The sequence below is a fragment of the Microchirus variegatus genome (assembly GCF_963457635.1).
Source record: "Microchirus variegatus genome assembly, chromosome: 22".
NCBI lineage: Eukaryota > Metazoa > Chordata > Actinopteri > Pleuronectiformes > Soleidae > Microchirus > Microchirus variegatus.
The window spans coordinates 17,549,047-17,570,383 of NC_139823.1; the positions used below are offsets into that span (position 1 = coordinate 17,549,047).

The 21,337-nt window shown below is 40.8% G+C and overlaps 1 protein-coding gene across 1 annotated transcript; it reads right to left on the reverse strand.

Annotated features, from left to right (window-relative positions):
- Positions 1–294: 294 nt before the first annotated feature.
- ahr1b (aryl hydrocarbon receptor 1b) lies at positions 295–16,932 on the reverse strand (the record flags this gene model as incomplete). The annotated part of the gene is made up of 11 exons (XM_083908720.1): positions 295–468; positions 2,584–3,931; positions 4,015–4,156; positions 5,690–5,799; positions 5,882–6,090; positions 7,415–7,545; positions 8,455–8,581; positions 9,519–9,608; positions 12,305–12,429; positions 15,890–16,077; positions 16,892–16,932. The coding sequence occupies 11 exons, from the start codon at positions 16,930–16,932 to the stop codon at positions 295–297; spliced, it is 2,685 nt and encodes an 894-aa protein (XP_083764846.1).
- Positions 16,933–21,337: the final 4,405 nt, after the last annotated feature.

Sequence of the window (21,337 nt, forward strand, 5' to 3'; positions counted from 1 at the left end):
TTCAGCAGATATTGATTGTCAGAGCTGGGAGTGATTGAATCAATGCTTTTACTTTTTTAGAGCATCAACAACATCTACCTATCCTTAATAAGTGCTTAGTTAAGTAAAAACCTTAGTTGTTTACTGTATGTCAGACATTAGATTCATGGTTCTCTGAACGTCTCACCTTGGCATAATAAATAAAAACAGTCCTTATTTTCTCGCCTTGTTTTGCATCGTACAAAAGTGACCTCCCGTTTTTCCGTCTGTACCTTCTCTTCAAGCCCTCGTCTGACCGATTTACCCGTCGTCTTTTCAGAGGAAGAACTGGGATTTCTGCGGGTCCTGACGAGCGGCGAGTCCTTCGGGACACGAGACGGAGATGTCGTCCGTCGTCGCCGCCGCCGCCGCCGCGTTTCCACCGGGCGTCAGACACGACGCCTTGATGTACGCTGCGGTTGTGGCACTGAGGTGGGAGACATTGTCCAGCTGGAGAAGAAGAATTGAACGTTCAGTTGTGATCATATACAAAGAGACGATGAGTCACGTCAGAGTGACTGTAATCTCGTACAGTGAGTTTACAGAGATTAGGTTGTTAACTCGGGGTGGAAATCACAGGGTACGATAACAATAATATATCACGATACAGTGACTCTGTGATAATCGATATATTGCGAGACAATCATATAGCGTTACATCATGACATCTGTCTGTCTATCTGTCTAAGGGCAGGATTTCTCTGTCTATTCATAACATAGAGAACAAAGGTCATAAAGTCTATGTATTGGACGCGGATGGAGCATTGAATGCATCTCTTAGCGTAGTTTTCTCCACCGTTATCCCGCTGTAAACTCCAGGTAACTTCCTCCCAAGTTCCCCTCATTCATTTGAGCAGCGCCACCGCAAGGAGACATGAAGTAACGGCTAGTCAGCACTGAAAATTCTTCAATTAAATTTGATTAAACTCGATTTTAATCATTATTTTACCCAATAATTATTTTCACTTCAACAGACTTGTATCATGGTTCACACCTGTCTCTCAGTGTCTTCCTCTGCTTTAACATGTTTTACTTTATATAATAGCAGTCTGTGTTTTCAATATTTGCCGTCGTCGTATTGTATTTTGTTTCTGGTCCTTTGTTAGTTTCAACTCTTTCTTTATAACAATCAATCAACAGATTGATATATACTGACATCATAATTACTTTTAGCGCCACTACTACAGTATTTTTATATTCTCCTCACGATAAAATTAGCGTGAACTAATCTCAAGTTAAATCCTGCCTCTCGTCTCTGTCCTGTGTTCACAGCACAAAGTGATTCAGTCAGAATTGTAGGTCAGCAGCAGCAGCAGCGATGATGATGATGATGCTTAACTGCTCAGCCTGCCAGTATTTTTCTTTCAGCGACAGCCACTGACCCTGAAGAATAACACTGGCTGCAGAATGGGGCAGAGAGGGTGGAGGGAGGGGTTGGATGGATGCCTGTGGGGGTTGGTCATCATCACGTTATTGAACTCCTTCCCTCTACACTGAATCTTCTGTCCCGTCTCTGGCCCTTTTTTTCCTCTCGTGTTGTGTTACATTTCCTTTGTTTGCGGTTTTGTTCTAAACACAGAAGACAATGATCTTTCACTGCTTGGAAAAAAAAAAAAGGACGGAATAACAACGCTGAAAAGCTTCACTGATAATGGGACAAAGACAGTCAGATACACTCTTGTACTTTTTATATATCAACTATGTTGCACTGATTTTGAAGAAACACAAAACCTATCCTTGGTATTTGTATAAACGGTCATGGGTAAAAGGAATAAAGCTGAAAGTCGAGTGATATCAAACAAAATCCTGAAACATTACTGACAATGACGGTCCTTTAAAGATTAATTCCTCCGTCCTCCTCACAAATTAAACCAAATTATTATTAGAATCTTCTTGTTCTCTAAGCAGTTGACAATAACTCTGAAAAATAAAAGCATTCATGCAGAAGAAATGTAAATGATTAAAAAGCTGCAGCTCATAGTTTGACCCACATATTTTCAAGCCGCTGACTTTACTACAAGAGCAGTAAAGTATATTTAAAAAGTGACATTAGTGATTGTTTTAACTCTAAAGTGTATTAAAGGTTATTTCATGCATATTTGACTGCCACTAGCTCAGCCTGTGTATGAGCATGCACTATAAAAGCAAAGAGCCTCTTCTGCACAGCTGATAAAAGCCCAGCACTTGACTCTGAACGATCTCCGCCTTGTTATATTTACATGTCGTGTCTGCTCGCATCATTACAGTTTACACTGAGCTCCGTGTCTCGTCGGCCCAGGGCCTCGGTTTGCTGACTCGGAAAACAATCCCATGATTTCCGTGGCGAGTTGGAGAGAGGGAACAGCGCAGGGGTTAAAAGGTCACGCTTGTGGATTTTGCGGCTCGTGGTTTGTTGATATTCAGTGAGATTTGAGAGGAAAACACAGACTCGAGGGCCTTGAATCACAGAGGACTCCCAGACCAAACAGTTCTGAGCAGATCTGGCAACTTTGAGTCGTTCTGAGATGGTAAGGTTGTTTGTTAATTGCTGACTAAATAACTCTTTAGTTACTCAGTGATCTCTTACCTTGCCGTGCGTGGCGTCCTCTGCACTGCTGCTGAACACGCCGTAGGCCTGTAAAGACGGCAGACTGTGCTGCAGCTGGGACAGACCCAGGATCTGCTCCAAATCAAGTGTAGAACTCTGGCCCGGACACTGAGGGAACGGAGTCTCCTGCTGCAACATCTGCCGATGTTTCTGGTGACCAGTCTGCAGCTGGTAGTGACAAACATTCTGTACCGTGCCACCTGCGTACGGCGTATTGGAGATGCTATAACCTGTGTGACTGAGCTCCACGTTTGGTGGAAAGCCTGCGTGTCCATTTGGGATGTAAGATCTGCTCGTTGTCAGTTGGAGCTGATTCTGGAAACCAGCGGGCACCAGAGGAGTCTGGACAGAGTGCTGCTCCTGCTGGAGCTGCCACTGTTTGTGTTCACTGTTCAGCTGTGAGGCTTTGAGTGCAGTGTGTTGGTGGTGGTGATGGTTGTTAGTGTGACGGAGGCTCTCTGATGTGATTAACCAGTGTCCGTTAGTGTTGCCGTCCACAGCTCCAGGCTGAGCATTCACGTGCTCACCTGCGCTGATGTGCTGCTGCATCTGCTGTGACAGCTGAACGATGGGCTGCCTGCAGACAGACACAGCTGAAGGGACAGCGAGTGAATTCTGGGAGACGTTTGGATCCGAGTCAGGGTTTGCCGGATGGCCTGAAAGTCCAAATCCACTCGTCTCGCCGCGTTCCTCTCCTTCGGTGCCGTTCTCCAGGGATTCGTGGATGTAGGAGAGGATTTCATTGTTGGTGAGAAGGTCACTGAGGCTGGGGATGTGGTTGGGGTCCAGCTCCACCTGGATCATCCTCTCATCCAGCAGCAGGAGCTCCAGGTCTTCAGCGTTCAGGCCCAGGTTCTCCAGCGCGTTGAAGAGCTCACTGTTGGAGCACGTCTCATCACTGTCAAGAGACAAAGAGTCCAAAGTGGCCAGCAGGGGGTCAAAACTGGACGTTTTACCATTACATGTCCCCGTCTCCACATTAGATACAACATGCCAGCTGTCGCCACCTAGTGAACCACTAAAGCTTTGCTGTGCACTAATAAGGCTGCTGTGGTTTGACATCTCAGGCTCCATGTTTGGTTGGCAGACGTACACAGACTCGTCCTGGCTCATCAGGGCTCCCAGCAGGGACTTTGGGTCCAGGTCGTCCGCAGAGCTCTTGTCCATTTTGCCCTTCTTGGGCTTGCTGCCTTTGGCCTTGCCTTGGAAGGAATCGGGGAAGCCGTGCAGTGGGTAACTGCTGTGGTAGAGCAGCGCTTCTCCAGTGGCAAAGGTAAAAGGAAGGTGCATGGACCTCTGCCGCAGCTGTTCCCCTCCTTCCTCCTCGCTGTGGAAACAGATGTTATGAAGAAGAAATGAACAAATGAAATGAAATCTTGAAAAATCTTAATGGAATCCATGCGCACGTACGCCAGAGGTCTCTGGGTGGCGATGATGTAGTCCGGTTTGCTGTTCTTGTAGACGAGCCGGGCGTTGGCCTGGACCCACTTCCACCGGTTGTCCTTGGTGAGCAGCCTGAAGACGGTGAGGCCGCTCTCGCCGGTCTTCATCACTGGAAAACACACCACACGCGAGACATCGACAGGCTCTGGGTCACTGCATTTGCTCAGTCGGGTGTTCAGCTGTGATGAAGGCCGCATGCTGATGTAACCCAGCACACATACTGTACATTCATCCTTCTACCTGCATCTCAAGGCTCAGAGTTTCTGTCTTGTCAAGTGAGTAAATTAAAAACGTACAGTTCAGGTCCACACCAGTGGAAAACAAAACAATATCCCACAACTGGCAACAACCAGTCACAGTTTCTAACTATTATGGGCAGTTCTTTATGTTCCAGACGTAAAGGCTGCAATAAAACCCGAATCTCTATGAATGCAATAAGTCTTGTTTTATTTACAATACGATCGTGTGTTCATTACAAGATCTGTTCAAAGTTGAGAAATAACTGTTATGATATATATTATTGCTCAGATGCAGTATTATTGATATTATTCTGGGTTTAAATGGAGAATATACGTGTCCTACTATCGTCAGCTTCAGAGGATTTGTCATCAAACACAAGGATATCCCACACAATGTATCCTCATTCCTGTAAGAGCAAAACTATAACTGCACAATTACCCAGTGCTTATGTACCCTTTTTATTTGGAACTACGTGAATGTGTGTGGTAAACAAAACAACGTTTCTGTTGTAACAGTTTCAGTGAAGTTGAAAGCAATATTTCTATTTATATGTCACTAAAAATATCTCTATCTCTGACTCAAAACTAAACTAAACGTAACAGTGAGCAGGCACGGTGGTGGTTAACTTCAGGATCTGTTCTCCTCATAGAGAGCGAGGGATTACAGTGAAAAATGATCCCTCTAGTCTTCAAATAGATCTGTACATCTGCTTGTAAATGAGAAAACAGACTTTTAAGTGCTGGACGGTGTTAAAGAAAAGTCTTTCACATCAAATATAGACTCTGTTCCGGCCTCTGTGTGTCTGAGCTGAACCTTCCCTTACGTCGATGTGTGCATTAGCATCTCTGTGCTACACGTATACAAGCGCATATGCATGCATTTCAGTTTCTTTATGCATGACTGCATTCGTGCGTGTGTGTGTGTGTGTCTGGTAGCAGTGATGTGGGAGTTCAGGGCACCATGGTTACGACTAACCGGGTCATGTGGTACACAGCCTAAGTAGGACACTTGACTCGTGCATCATCGACACACACACACACACACACACAGACACACACAGTGGTTGTTGTTGTTTGTTAGCATGTGTCATGTTAAACCAAACGTGGCACAGACTACATCATTCTTATTATGGTCTTGTGTAACATAATGACCATGAGTTACAGTTGGTACCGTCTTCATAAAGTTATCTTTAGCATCTTTAAATGAAGAAAACAAGAATAAAAGTATATTATACTCAATATATATATATATATTATGGTGATATTTGACATTTAGAACTTCTGTTGTGACCGGAAAGGAGCTGAAGCCTTGCTGCCTTGCCCAAAAGCACCTCAGCAGGCTTGTTTGACAAATCATGCATCAAAAATGCCATGGAAAACCAGATAAAACACTTTTGACTTACTTCTAACGTGGTTTTCGGCACAGTACAGCATGTCAGCCGCGTGGATGAACTGGTAACCCGAGCCTCGAACCCTCAACTCCGCCTCAGTGTAGCCCAGGACAATTTTGCCCCTGAAAAAGCACGGGAAAACAGTGCATCAGTGGATGTACACGTGTTGTGAACATTTCTTTGGGCAGTTTTAATCGTACGTACTTTGCGTCACAGGCCATGGGTGTGAAGTCGAGCTTGTGCTTGGTCCTGAAGATCATGTTCCTGGTCCTGATCTCCAGGATGGCTGGAGGCTGGATGGGCGTGGCGATGGCAAAGAGGGCGAGCTGTGGAGGAAGCGCGCTGGCCTCGCTGTCGCGATGCCGGCGACTCTGACCGTGGAGGAACTTCAACCGACCTTGGATATTCAACGCCTGCAAGGACACACAAAAATCGTGTGTTATTGATTGTGGGATATTTGTATCAACACAGTGAACTAATAAGACATAAAAATATGTTTTCCCTTCTTTTCTCTGTGTCCGATTATCCCACGTCTCCCTCTGAGACTGTTGCATCACGCTCCCACAGCAGATGTGTTTTTTCTCACCATAAATCATATTTAGCCTGAACATACTTGGGTCTACTTTGTAATTTATTTTTATTTTTTTTCGCCCCGAAATCCCCCTCCAGCGATTCTCCCTTTCATCATACGACTTACTGTACACACAACTTCAAAAATGAAAGATTTGTGTGTGTGTTTTCCCCTCAAGCTTCTTAAGAAGAAACATTTAGATCAAGATCTGACTAAAAAGAGAAACTAGTTTCGCGATCAAGCCAAGTTTTCGTCCATGACCTTTTCCTTAACACCACTAAAATCAATGATCAAGATAAACCATGTACTTATCACCTGATGTCCTGGCTGTAAAGTCACAATTTCAGGCTCAGTTACTAGTTATAAACCATCAATAATTTAAATCTAATTTAAATGTGAATTATACGAGCATTACAGAAGGATCTGGATAATTTACTAATTTAATACACTAGGTTTTGGTTCAATTGTAACTGTTGAGGACCCCCTCCCTTCCCCCCCCTCCCCTTTCCTTTCCTCTGTTAGCTCTAGTTAATTGACTTTGGTGGGTTTAAGAGGCTGCAGCCGTGATGTCAGGAATCTGGCCCTGAATAGCAGGAGGGATTACGGGAAACAAGCCAAAGCGAAACCAGGAGACGCGAGTATAGACCTGGCTTACTGCTCACGCAAACGCACTGGGAGGGAAGCGGACCCTGCTGGAGTGTCCTTAAAATACAGACCTCAACCTCATATGAACATCACATAAGAATCATCTTTTTCAGACTTTTAAAATGCCTTGCTCATGGGGGGGGGGGGGGGATCCTGCCCACATTTGCCCAGATCTGCAGCGAAGCCACGGCATGTTTTCAAAGTGCCGCTAATTGACTTAGCGAGAGCAGAAGTGGCCGGTGTGGAGCTACCAACCCTGACTAAGCAAGTTCCCCCCCCTCGTCTCTTCTGAGCACTGGGGGGGGGATTAAGGCCCTTTTACCCACGACCCCGAGGCTCTCTTAAGGCGGATTACGGGAGTAAATGGTGGCTTCTGATCCCGGAGAGACTCTGCGGTGGCACGCCATACCATCACCATCAGCATCAGCCGCACGAACACACACCACAAACTGCTGATACACACTCATTTTCATCGCTTTATCCAGGCAGAAACATGCTAAGATTTTGTATTATAATCTCACCATGAAGCCAGAGGAGTTGTCCAACAAACAGCGGAAGCGGCAGACGAAGCCTCTCTCCAGAAAAGACGAGTTCTCAGGTGGAAGCTGGTCGGGGTTGTAGCTCACCAGGCAAGAAGACGCTGATTCACCATCTGAGAGGACATATATATAAAAATATATTTGATTAATGTTTTAATGCAATTATTTACTGGGAAATAGCACAAAATCTTGGATCCATAGGTTAAACTTGTTTGTGTGCCTTGTCAGCTGCTGACCCTGACTATAATTCAAAATGACAAGTGTGCATATTTGTGTGTGTGTGTACAGTAGGAGAGCATGTGTGTTTGTTTTGGTTGCCGACGCATCCCACTGCTGTGTGTGTGTACACTGTGAGAGTGCAAGGACATGTTAGAGCGGGTGAGTGAGTCTACTGTAACGTATAGATCACAACACCAAAGGTCACCTCTTCTTTCTCCATAACATCCGTTTACATTCACCCGTTTCTGTTTTTAAACCATATAAACCAATGTTTCCCATATATATGTTTATTTACATACATCATTTTTAAATGTAAAGGATAATATATTTGTTTTTTTTTACTATTAAAAGGTCAAATGTGCAACATTTATGAAGGATTATTGGCAGAAATTGAATATAAGACACATTAGCATAGGGTATACTTGCTTTATAATAACTATAGTTTGGTTTTCTTAGACTTTTATACGTACTTGAAAGAAGGATAATACTATATTCTTTATTCTCTGAATAACAGATGGTCAAATGTTTCAATAAATTTGGTTTAACCCCAAAAACCATTGAATTTCCCACTATCCTTTATTTGTTTGATATGGATTTACGACATCAGCATTTTCTTCCAGCACGTTTTCTTGAGCCAGATTACACACACGCACAAAAAGCCTGTCTGTGTTGACCAGAGTTCTAACCTCACCGGTGGATGATTTGATGAAAGTAACACTGGTTGAACAGGATATTCAAGGCCGTTTCAGACCCCTGCATCCAACACATTATAAACATCCTCGCTAGAAACAAGAAAAACAGACCGGTGGGGGAATCTGTGGGGGTTCCTTGTCCAGCAGGAGGGTTGAGGGCCCAGTGCAGGTTCCTCCTGAACTCCTGCTGATCTTCAGTGTGGATCAGCTCAAGCACGCTCTGATGCATCACATCGGTCTGGCAGGAGAGAACAACACGAGTTAACAGTGGACACGCATTAAGAACGAAACCCTACCACCCATATAGAAAAGGGTAAAATGAGGGGTTGTTTGAGTTAAGGTGAGGTAGCTTGTACCTTGAGGTGTATGTTTGATTCAGTTTGCCTTGAAGAGGAGCCAAGAGAAATGAAGTGTCACTAAGTATTTGAGTCAAACAGCTGAAACGGAGCCAAAGACCCGCTGTGACCCTGATATCTGTTGTCCAGACACAGCATGACCTGACTGGAGAACATTGCGGGACCACTCACAATCGCCCAGGAAGGAATTTTGACAGGCAGAAGTGTGAGGTGAAATTCTTTTTAAAAAAAATGACGTCTCATTAACTGCGGTTTATTCAAGCTGACAATGTTTGAGCTAATCTGCACACAAGACACCGAGACGATTGAGTGAACGCTCACTGGAAAGTGACTGTTCTCAGTGAATAAGTGCATGATTTAACCTTTTATAACAACCTTGCATGTTGTGTCAGTAATGAAACCCTGTTTATCACAGTGTATTGGTCTAAAACTACAAAAATATCATGCATGTGTGTTGTTTTCCGTCTCATTTCATAGGATTAAAACAGCTGTATATTGTTTTTGTTGGGGGTTGCTGGGTTGAATAGGTGTCAATAATCGCATTTATAAAAACAAATCTTTCTACTTAAACAACTACCTTGTAGTGCATCTAATAGCAGTGGCAGCAAGAATTTACTTAGTTGACTGTTGAATTGAATTTACGAGGTTTCTTGAATGCATCATGAAACGACTCCCTCTAATCACAGCTCGCTGTAGATCCCACAGAAGCGATTACATTTACGAGGGTCTTTGAATGCATCTCGTTAGCACTGCATTACTTTAATACTACAAATTTTTTTTTCACTAGAAATGCTCAAAGAAACTGAGAAGTAGACTTACCTGATGGAAGCCAAGGTAATCCTGGATGGTGTGGGAGCAGAAGAAGACGATTCCCTCAGCCGTCACCACCAGGACAAAGCCGTTCAGAGCCTGCAGAGAAGACGCATAAGTACAGAAAATGCATCACTTAAACATGGGTAGATTTACTTAAATATATAAATATATTAAATAATATAATATAAATAATTTAATTGAAGATAGAAAGAGGAAAAGGGGGATTAAGGCTGGAGCCCAGTGGATGTCAGTACATGGAGAGGTCATGCAGAGGAGGAGATGGAGGTCACTAATGTATGACTAACACCTCCATCATCGCTTCTCCTCCTCGGGGCTCGGTGAGCAGGTGATGGCACCGAGTGCCGTCTCTACAGAGAGCCACAGCGACATTCCTGCCAGCTTCTGCCTCCACTTTAATGACGATGATAATGACGGTGACCTCGTTCTCGTCTCCCCCGTTTCAGCTCGGATGGATTTCGACGGGTTACTATTGTTGCCGTTGGGTCAAAACTGAACGTTTGTTTGTTTTGGAAACTGCTTTCAAACTCAATTACGTGACGTCAAAATGGGACTTTAAACTTTGTCTAGCGTGGAAGTGGGGATGCTGCATGCTAAATAAAACCGTCCAAAAACAACGCGCATATCAGATTTGGCAAAAAAAGTCCAACGTCATTCATCCATAGTAAATATTTACAGTACATTCATCCGTCTGCAGAAAACACATACCTCTCTTTCACTCTCATGTTTGGCCAACCTCGCTCTCTCCTGAGACTGAGAGTTTGTGTGTGTGTGTGTGTGTGTGTGTGTGTGTGTTCTTGTACTTACAGCATACTGAGGACCAGTGAGGGTTTTTAACCAACAAAATGAGGTAATTTTTACGGAGTGAGGACATTCTGGCCGGTCCTCACTTTGTTTTCATTGAAATCACTTCCTTAGGTTGCTATAACATGCTATACTCAATTTGTCAAGAAAAAAATTTTTTTGGACGACATAGTATAGTATGACTTTTTTGTCAAATTTTGGACCAAATTTTAGTTTTTTCAAATTTTGGACGACATATTATAGTATGACGTTATTTTCAAATTTTTGACCAAAAATTTTGGGTCAATTTTTTTCTTCAAATTTTGGACCAATTTTTTTTTTTTCAAATTTTGGACCAAATTTTTTTTTCTAATTTGTTTTCAAATTTTGGACGACATAGTATGACGTTTTTGTCAAATTTTGGACCAAAAATTTTGGGTCAATTTTTTTTTCAAATTCTGGATGACATAATATAGTATGACGTTTTTGTCAAATTTTGGGTCAAATTTTTTTTGTCAAATTTCTTTTTCAAATTTTGGACCAATTTTTTTTTTTCAAATTTTTTTTTCTAATTTGTTTTCAAATTTTGGACGACATAGTATGACGTTTTTGTCAAATTTTGGACCAAAAATTTTGGGTCAATTTTTTTTTCAAATTCTGGATGACATAATATAGTATGACGTTTTTGTCAAATTTTGGGTCAAATTTTTTTTGTCAATTTTTTTTTCAAATTTTGGACATAGTATAGTATGAGGTTTTTGTAAAATTTTGGACCAAAAATGAAAAAGAAAAAAATGGTACTGCAACCAGTAGTTCTTTGTAGATGTCATTCATGAAGTAGATATTTGTAATTGTGTTGATTTATAAAGTGGAAATGCTGGTCCTCACTTTGTCAGCAACCCAGTCCTCAGTATGCAGCAAGTACAAGAATGTGTGTGTGTGTGTGTGTGTGTGTGTGTGTGTGTGTGTGTGTGTGTGTGTGTGTGTGTGTGAGCAAGGAGCAGTGATAAAAGATAAAAGCCCAATGACACACAGGAAATCTGAAAATCTCACTATTTGCGATAAAAATAGGAATTTAAAAATAAAAATCGTTTCCTGTTTTGTTTTGACCTCATAACCATAAGCCGTATCCCCAACTTTAACCACAACCACAATCCTAATCTTAGTCCTAAACTTAACCTGGTCCTCAGGAATCAGGTTCTGCCTCATTACGAACAGGTTTATAAAAAATCGTTATATTTATGCCAGAAAAAGCTCCGACAGGAGGTGACAAACACAAACGCACACACACATAGACACACGTCCTTCACACAAACCCCCCTCTCCCTTCAATAATAGATGTGTTCACCGGCTCTGGATAATTCATAGGCCGGCGTCTGTAATGGAACGGAGCGGCTGAAGGCAGGAAGCTGCTTTCTCTGAGTCCTCGCTTCTGGACTGACCCATTTTACTCAGAGCTGGGATCGATACGTTAGATTCATGTGTTACGTGTACACTGGCGTTCAAAAGTTTGGGCTCACCTATGCAATTTCTGTTGTGTTTTCCATTAAAAGTCACACTTTTATTCATCAAAAGAGTTGCAAAAGGAATAGAAAATATAGTCACGACATTGACAAGATTAGAAATAATGATTTTTATTCAAAATAATGACGTTGTTGTGTCGTTTTTGTGCTAACATCATTGCACAAGGGTTTTCTAATAACACTGGAAATTGGCCTCTATACACCTTTGTACATATTCCATTAAAAACCAGACGTTTGCAGCTACAATAGTCGTTTACTATTAATAGTCACGTTAACAATGATTAGAGTGTATTTATGATCCATTTAACGTTATATTCATTGCTTTTCCTTCAAAAATAAGGCCATTTTCTAAGTGACCCCAAACTTCAGAATGACCATGTATTTGAACTTAAACTAGATGTTTGGCAACAACACTCTCACTTTACAGTAATAAAAGTGTGAAATGTGAGACTAATTATCATGACTCACCTGCATCAGTAACTCCCCCTCAGGTATGCGCTGGTCTGTAGCGACCGCCATCTTGCCGCCGCCATCGTCGTCACTGGGATCGCTGCTCTTTGTCAGACCGTTGGACAGTTGTTTCTTTAATGCCACTGTAGGAAAATAAATAAATAAATAAATAAAGTTAGTGATGGTGGTCTGGAGACTCTAAATTGAGTGTGAGAGCGTTCATCTCTGCATGAAAGATGAACACTGACAGTAAAACAACATATAAAACAACCTTATAGACAAAGATGAAGGTATTTTAGGTTAAATGAGCTTAAAAAAATCACATGTTCAGAGATGCATTGACCCCTTTGACAAAAGCACCCGAGGTCAGAGCCGTGACTTTGACCCGAGGACAAAGTCTATCTCTCTAAGTGGATCCAGTCTGAAAGAAACAAAGAGCTTTTTTTTTCTCTCTCTCTCTACAGAGGCAGCCGCCGTGACGTTAATGGAAGAGGAAATCTCAGACAATACAGAGGCCGAAGGTTCGACTGGTGACACGGCTTCATCCGAGCTCGACCCAAATTCACCACGGGAATCAATAAAGCTCCACGGAATCTCTTCAGAGACTCGTGGATGAGGAGAATAGAGTGGATTTAAATCACAGTTTTCCACAATGAAAGAATAATATAAACATTTAATATTTTTTACCCATATTTAGTCAATTCATTGTTTTCCTACGGAAGCGTATTGCATTCACTTGAAAAAAAGAAAAAACTCCTGTTTTTCTCAGTAATTAATTCTCGGTTTGATTTTTTTAATAAATTTTTTTTTGTTTTTCTGTCTAATTTTTTTTCAGTTTTTCAGAGTTTTTTTTTTTCAGTTTTTCGTGCAAATATTTTTTTCCCTTGTTTTTTCGGAGTAATTTTTTCCCCTGTTTTTCGGAGTAATTTTTTTCTGTTTTTCGTGCAAATTTTTATTCCCGTTTTTCGGAGAAAAAAAAATTACTCCGAAAAACAGGGGGAAAAAAAATTTGCACGAAAAATAGAAAAATAATTACTCTGAAAAACAGAAAAAAAATTACTCAGAAAAACTGGAAAAAAAAATTAGACAGAAAAACAGGGAAAAAATATTAGTCAGAAAAACAGAAAAAAAATTATTCAAAAAATCAAACCGAAAATTAATTACTGAGAAAAACAGGAGATTTTTTTTTTATTTCAAGTGAATGCAATACGCTTCTGTAGTTTTCATCCTTGCATTAGAATATAATAGATTTGCCCATGTTTAAATGGCTTTGTGGAGTTCTAAATCTCTTTCTCTTAAAATCATGTGATAAAAATCAAACTCCCAATTGCGATATCTGACATTTTACTCCAAGGTTAAATGAAAAAATATGAATGTTGAAATAAAACATGCACTGTTTGCAGTTAATGCGATAAAAAAAAACACGGCCTGCAGTGACTGAAAGCTCTGTTGGTGTCAGAGCTCAGTGTAGTGGAAGCTCTCAAGGCCAAGAAAGATGCACAACAAGCATGTCCACCATGAATTATTAAGGGAAAAAAGGGCGAGTGGAGGTGGGGGGTTTTTATGCACCGTGACGTCATGACCAAGAGCCGACGGCAAGAAAAACACCCGAAGGCACTTGAGGAGGAGGAGGAGGGGACATCTGTTGGCACAACTGAGGACAACGAGGACACCGACAGCCGATAAAAACATCACAACAGACGCTCTTCGGTTGGCCGGGTCATGTTAAAGAGGCAGAAAGCAAACGTAAACATGCCTGAGTGAGTCCACATTTAGAGGACGGACAGATCGAGTGGAAAACTGATGAAAAGGGGAGGAAAAAATGATCGAATAGATGAAGGTTTGAGAGTTTAAAGGTTTGGTTTGGCACGGATTTACTGACACTGTAGGCACCCGGCTAATCCAGAGCCTCTCGTATCCCCCCCCCCACAATCCACAAAAGGTTTAAAAGGTTTGTGACCGAAATGAATTTTTCAGAGGTTCAGCGGAGAGAGCGGAGGCAGAGCTTCTCCCAAATGACTGAATCTGCACACGACTGTGGGTGTTGGGCAACAAAGACATTTGGGTTAAATACGACGGATGGATGTTCTTTTTCTTGATTAATTAGTTCGATTTGTTTAGTCCATAAAATGTTAAAATAATATGAAAAATGTTGTTCTTTTGTCCACAAAACAAAATTATTCTCAGGGTTTTATGACTTTTTTTTTGTTATATGGAGCAAATAAAGCAGAAAATATTCACATTTAACTGAAATGACTCCGTTAATTGAGTAGATCCACACTGCTTCTCTCCAATAATTTCATTAAAGTGCTGCTAAATAACTCTACTAATGTACTGTGTCTGTCAGTTAATGAACTGGATTTGTTCCGATATTTTCTTAAACTGATTTATACTAAAGCAGCGAGTAATGATTGTTATTAGAGTTTTTAATTGACATTAGCCTCTGAAAAACTGGACCTTTCATCATTAAAGCACCACATCCTTGGATTAAATAGGAGAATCAAGCTATGTCTTCACATAATGGGAGCCAGTAAAAGCCTGTAAAATGACTGTGAGTGGATTATGCCGTCATGTTTCTACTCTCAGAAGCTTTCTTCACCTCCTCCTCCTCCGCCGCCGCCGCCGTCGTCTCCTCAGACCTACATGATCACAGTGTGTCGCCTCATCATGGCCACAGGCTAAGAAGAAGAGCGGTCCCTGACCTACAAGAGGTTACGCTTGCATTAAGACATTTCGATTAGAGACGGGAGACGGGGTCGTCCAGGGTTCGAGCACTTCACTTAAGACGCCGCAGACACAGATCCGGCGTGGCGTGGCGTTAATCGCAGTCACAGGTCGTGGACCGGTCTACTTTTTGGTTAGAGGCTGCTTTTTAAATAATGATTAGCGGAAATTCACTGTGATAAAAATGTAGGTCAGTGTGGTTTCATTCAGCTACGGTTGAGCAGATCTGAGAGGAGGCTTTCACTTTGCAACTCACGATTAATCTGTCCAATATTTTCTCGATTAATCGAGTACTTGTTAGGTCAGAATATTCACATTTAAGAAGCTGAAAAATCTGAAAGCTCGTTTTAATTAATAACAAAAACACTCAAACCGATTAATCGATGATCAAAATAGTTGACGATTCGACAGATACTTCATTTATCGCTGCGGTTCACATTGGGTGTAGTTGTGACTTTCACCAGCAGAGGGCGCACACCAACCAAAGCACTAGAAGGGCATGATTAAGCGTGGCTTTTTTCCAGCAATAGCCTTGTCGTTTTATTAGGCTCACATAACTTATGCGACACTAATGTGCAGACTACGAAAAAAGACGAAGATTAACTGACGATTGTTTGTTTACGTACTGAACTAACGGTTAAGGAAACTGCGTAAAATTCGCAAACCTCTTCGGAAACTATCCCGTCTAACTCAGCCTCCAGAATCTCTCTGCATCTGTGTCTGCAGGATGTGCGCTATGTGTGAAAAATTTCAGGATTTTGGGAAGACCCATTATCGTAAACGATTAATTGTTCAGTCCCATTTACAACCTATAATTTACCCAACGTGCATTTTAATGTATTTTCTGTGTGAGTAAAACGAGAGGACGTGGACACAGACCTGAGAAGAAGCTCTTGGTGCGCAGGAAGCTGACGCTGAGCCTCAGGATGGACAGTTTGTCCAAGCTGGAGATAACGTCTTCGGGGAAAGGCAGCAGGCTGGCGAGCCGGTCCAGCTCCGAGTTCAGACGGTCACGGTGACGTTTGGACGGATTGGACTTAGCTCCTTCAGGAGGAGTCGCTTTGACTCTGGTTGAGACCAAAACACAGTGATATTTAATGACATAATCGAGTAAACCTGCACTGATCAACTCCCGCCAAAGTCATTTTCTGGTCGCATACTTGTACGTTTTACTCAAGTATCCCTTTAAGATACTTTATACAGAGACTGTGTACATGTTTGTATGTTTTAAACAGAATTAAAAACACATTATCAATCGTTTTGAGAGCAAATACTGGCCAATGTGTCGGACTAATGACTTAAACTCTACTTTCAAACATCATCTTGTGGATCTAACATGTGATTTCAGCAGCTGAACCACAGATTTTGAACTGGGCTGATTCTGAATAACCAGCCCATGCTGATATTAAATCTCACCACTTGCATGTGCATGAAAGTTCTCCCTTTATTTGTTCATAGCAACTTAATGCAGCTATAAAAACAAAGTCAACAAAGATGTTTTTTATTACCATTTTTATAAGATGATTACCAAATCATGACTGATTTTTTTCAGCTTCTTAAATGTGGGTTTCTTTCTGGTTTCTTTGCTCCATATATCAGACATTCAAGAACATCATCATTTCCAGGTTTGGTAAACACTGATTTTCAACATTTTCTGACAAACTATGTTTTGTAAACTGTGTTTAATCGAGAAAATAATGGACAGATAATCGTTAAATGCAGCTGAAAATCACAAAATCAAAGTCCATCTTGTGCATTGTTATTATTAAGCTAGGAGAAATATTAGCATGATATTAGACTATCAGACATATGGAACTATAAAATAATAGTTTTTTTTTTTTTTTTTAAATCATTTTTCATAATAATGTGAGTAAGACTTACCCTCTCTGTGCCGGTTTTCTTCTTTTGCGTCCTGCATACATGTTGTCTGCTGGTTTGTTTATTTACTTAATCACAGCGAAGTTGAAACACATCCATGAACTCCAGAAGAATCCAGAAGAATCCAGAAGAGCGCGAGGCAAGAAGACTGAAATTCGTGTGTGTGTGTGTGTGTTTTCATGACAAGAAGAAAACAAACACGTTAAATTGTGTGTATTACATTGAGAATATGAAGCAGACTGAGTGAGTGTGTGTGTGTGTCCCCCTCTGTAAACTCACCGGCATCAACTGTTGTGACGTCACTGACGGTTACTGACAGTATCGCGGATTTCCGCTCCTGTTACCGCGTCCATTGCGTTAAAAGGAACAAACCGTTTCTAAAACTTCGTTTCGGAATTATTATTATTTTTTTTTTTTTTAACTTAACGGTCAGTTTTGAGCCTCTTCTTTGCTCTCCGTGCTCCTCTGTGCTCCTCTCATCATCTTCCTCCTCCCGCTGTTGCTGCTCAATCTGACGTTCCCCCCCCAACCCAGCCCCCTCCTCTAACCAGTGTGCGCGCGCTCCAGTCACTGATTTGTCGTCGGGAGCGCGCGTTCAATCAGGCCTCGTCTTCACGGTGACGGCTATGGCAAAACCTTTGATTATTCATTCAATATCCTTGATATGATGTACTAGTAAGCATTTTTCCTTATTAGTAAGACAATTTGGCACACGAGTAGAATGACTGTGTCTTACAAGTAACGCCTTTTCCACTACTAGTGCCACTTTTGGCCTACTAGTGCTCAATCAAAGTAGTAGCCTCCTGGACCATGCTAGTAGCACCAACATGCCCACTAGTAAGGCATTTTTGACCCCACTAGTACTCCTAGCAAGTACCAAATTCCCACTAGTAGCACTAGCAAGACATTTTTGACCTCACTAGTACTCCTAGTAAGTACCAAATGCCCACTAGTAGCACTAGCAAGACATTTTTGACCTCACTAGTACTCCTAGTAAGTACCAAATGCCCACTAGTAGCACTAGCTAGACATTTTTGACCTCACTAGTACTAGTAAGAGTAACCAAAATGCCCACTAGAAGTACTAGAAAGGTATGTCTTACCTTACTAGTACTACTAACAGGCACCAAAATACCCACTAGTGGTACTAGTAAGAGCCAAAATTTGGACTAGTAAGATGTTTTTGACCTCACTACTCCTAGTAAGTACCAAAATGCCCACTAGTAGCACTAGCTAGACATTTTGACCTCACTAGTACTAGTAAGAGTAACCAAAATGCCCACTTGAAGTACTAGAAAGGTATGTCTTACCTTACTAGTACTACTAATAGGCACCAAAATGCCCACTAGTAGTACTAGTAAGAGCCAAAAGTTGCACAAGCAAGACATTTTTGACCTCACTAGTACTATAAGAGTAACCACAATTCCCACTAGTAGTACTAGTAAGAGCCAACATGTGCTCTAGCACTAGTAAGATGTTTTTGACCCCATTAGTACTACTAGTAAGTACCAAAGTGCCCACTAGTAGTACTAGTAAGAGACAAAATGTGCACTAGTAAGATTTTTTTGACCTTACTAGTACTTGTAGTGGGCATTTTGGTAATTACTAGAAGTACTAGTGAGGTCAAAAATGCCTTACTAGTGCTACTAGTGGGCATTTTGGCGCTACTACTAGTATGGTCCAGGAGGCTACTAGTGCGTGACACATGCCTACTAGTAGGGCCTAGTAGTGTTACTAGTGCTGCGCAGTACTTTGCTAGTAAGTAGCACTAGTAAGTTAGTTTTTGACCTTACTAGTACTACTACTGAGGCTCAAAATGTCTACTAGTAATACTAGTGAACATTTGGACCCTTACTAGTACTAGAAATGTCTTACTAGTGGGCATTTTGATGCTACTAGCATGGTCCAGGAGGCTACTAGTGCATGACACATGCCTACTAGTAGGGCCTAGTAGTGTTACTAGTGCTGCGCAGTACTTTGCTAGTAAGTAGCACTAGTAAGTTAGTTTTTGACCTTACTAGTACTACTACTGAGGCTCAAAATGTCTACTAGTAATACTAGTGAACATTTGGACCCTTACTAGTACTAGTAATGTCTTACTAGTGGGCATTTTGATGCTACTAGCATGGTCCAGGAGGCTACTAGTGCATGACACATGCCTACTAGCAGGGCCTTGTAGTGTTACTAGTGCAGCACAGTAGTTTTCTAGTAAGGTTTGATTGCGCTCTAGTGCCAAATTGTCTTACTCGTGAGGACAAAAAGCTAACGGGTACATCAAGGATATCGAATAAATTCTCGAACGTCTTGCCATAGATGGCAGCCATTTTGACAAGTGTCAACAGGAGAAGCACAGGTGTGAGGGATCCCGCTAACAATGGCTCTGTTCACGTCGCGTCAGTCAGTCAGTCATCGCACAGCTAAATGGAACACAGCCATCATTCATTCGATCATCGACAACACCTGTCAAAATGGCTGCCAAGACAAAAAAAACTTGTGTATTTAAGTTTCACCACACATCACCACTATCATTACAGAGCGTTAAACTTGTCTCAGTTTGTGCACGAGATCCTTTACTTTATGTTTGAAACTATCTGTGTTTTATGGAAGCGCGTTTTTGCCACTAGAAAAATAAAAATATGTATTAGTAAGTCATAGTTATGAGACATTAAGTCGTAATAACGAGACGTTAAGTCATAACTATGAAATACTAAGCCCTAGTCAAGTCATTATCCCATAAACAAAAACTTAGCAGAACATGGAAACATAATAAATGTAACAATAAGTAAAAATATGTAATAACACAAATAATTAAACATTATGCCATAAAATAAAAAAGCTACAATGACTCAGGCCTGAACTAGGAATATATTTAGAAAGGATTAATGATATTAGAAGGTTAAATACACATTATAGTATATAAAGATAGTATTAAATAGTTAATGTTTAACTAAGGTTAAAGTTAACAACAGCAGGAGTATAAAGCTGACACATGGCGACACCAAAACAGCCTTACACTGACATCTAGTGGACACACATGAAAGCTACAACACTAAAAGTTACATTTTAGATGATGAAAATATTTTTTAAGTCTAAATGAGCTTAGAGTCTTACATTTACACATACATTTCAGATATAACAAATACATAAAAATGTACGAGTCAAAGTGAATTAATTCCTTGATAATTAAAGAGTTTCCTTCCGGCACAAAAAAAGACAATTAAAAACTGCCGTGTGCGATCATTAACACCTTTAATATGTTGAGCGTGAACATACTGACTCAAACATTCATACAGTTAGAAGCAAAAAAAAAAAAATATTGAAGGCAAATCCACAAGATAAAATAATATCAGAATAACAGGAGGTTATATATATATATATATATATGTATGTATATGTATGCTGTGCAGACAATGTACAAAATGATATTTGTGAGTCAGGTTAAGCCAATATGATAGTAAAATACACATTATATGACAATACATACTGTATTTTTTTTGAAAAATAAAGAAGACAAATATAGATATTTATATACAGGTACACAAAGATACTGCATTTTGGAGCCTTGAATTTTCAAAATAGTACAATGGCTTTTTTTTTTGTTTGTTTTTAATCTGGAAGCAAGCAATATATATATATATATATATATAATGTTTTTATTTCTATACGCAAAATACTTGGTGAGAAACAGGCTCTGACTGACGCTTTAACAGAGGGTGGAAAATGTGTGTGTCTTGATTCAATCTCGAGTTAGTGTCCTGCCGACGATGATTCACAACTCACAATAAAGTTAATAAAAAAACATCAGCAGCGAGCCGCGCGAAGGACGAAATTACGCGCGATAACATCGTCGCCATTTTACAATTAGTTTGGCTCAGTTTTCACAGATTTCACACGTCAGAAATGCGTTTCTGCACTGCAGTACTTTCCCTTTGGGGGCGGATTTTTAAAGCAAATTTTTTTTTTTTTTAAAAACGTCTTTTTTTGTGCACTGTTGGTTATTTTGTGTTGCAACTGTCACATTTCGACCAATATCTCTTGCATTTCTTATCCAGACGACATCAAAGTTGTCAATCCTCAGGTTTATACCTTCTATTAATGTTTTCATTTATCATGAAACGCATAATCTGACGTACAGCGGATGTTTTAAGACACTAGTTTGAGACAAAGAAATGACAAAACACCAACTCAGTCCACCTCCTCTACTTTCACTGCGGTTAAGGCTTTACTACGTTACCCAGAATGCTTTGCAAAGGCTGACAACTTCAAACAAGTTGTAGATTTCTTTTTGACATTTTCAATCCATTCTAAGAAATATGTCAAGAAGCTTTCGGAGAGCGACAATTTCCAGGTTTAAGTACAATTTTGAACGGCGAACAATATCTACATGTCAGAAACCATTAATCACAGTACTTCCTATTCTAGTTTTTCCTAAGTTAATGTACAATTATTT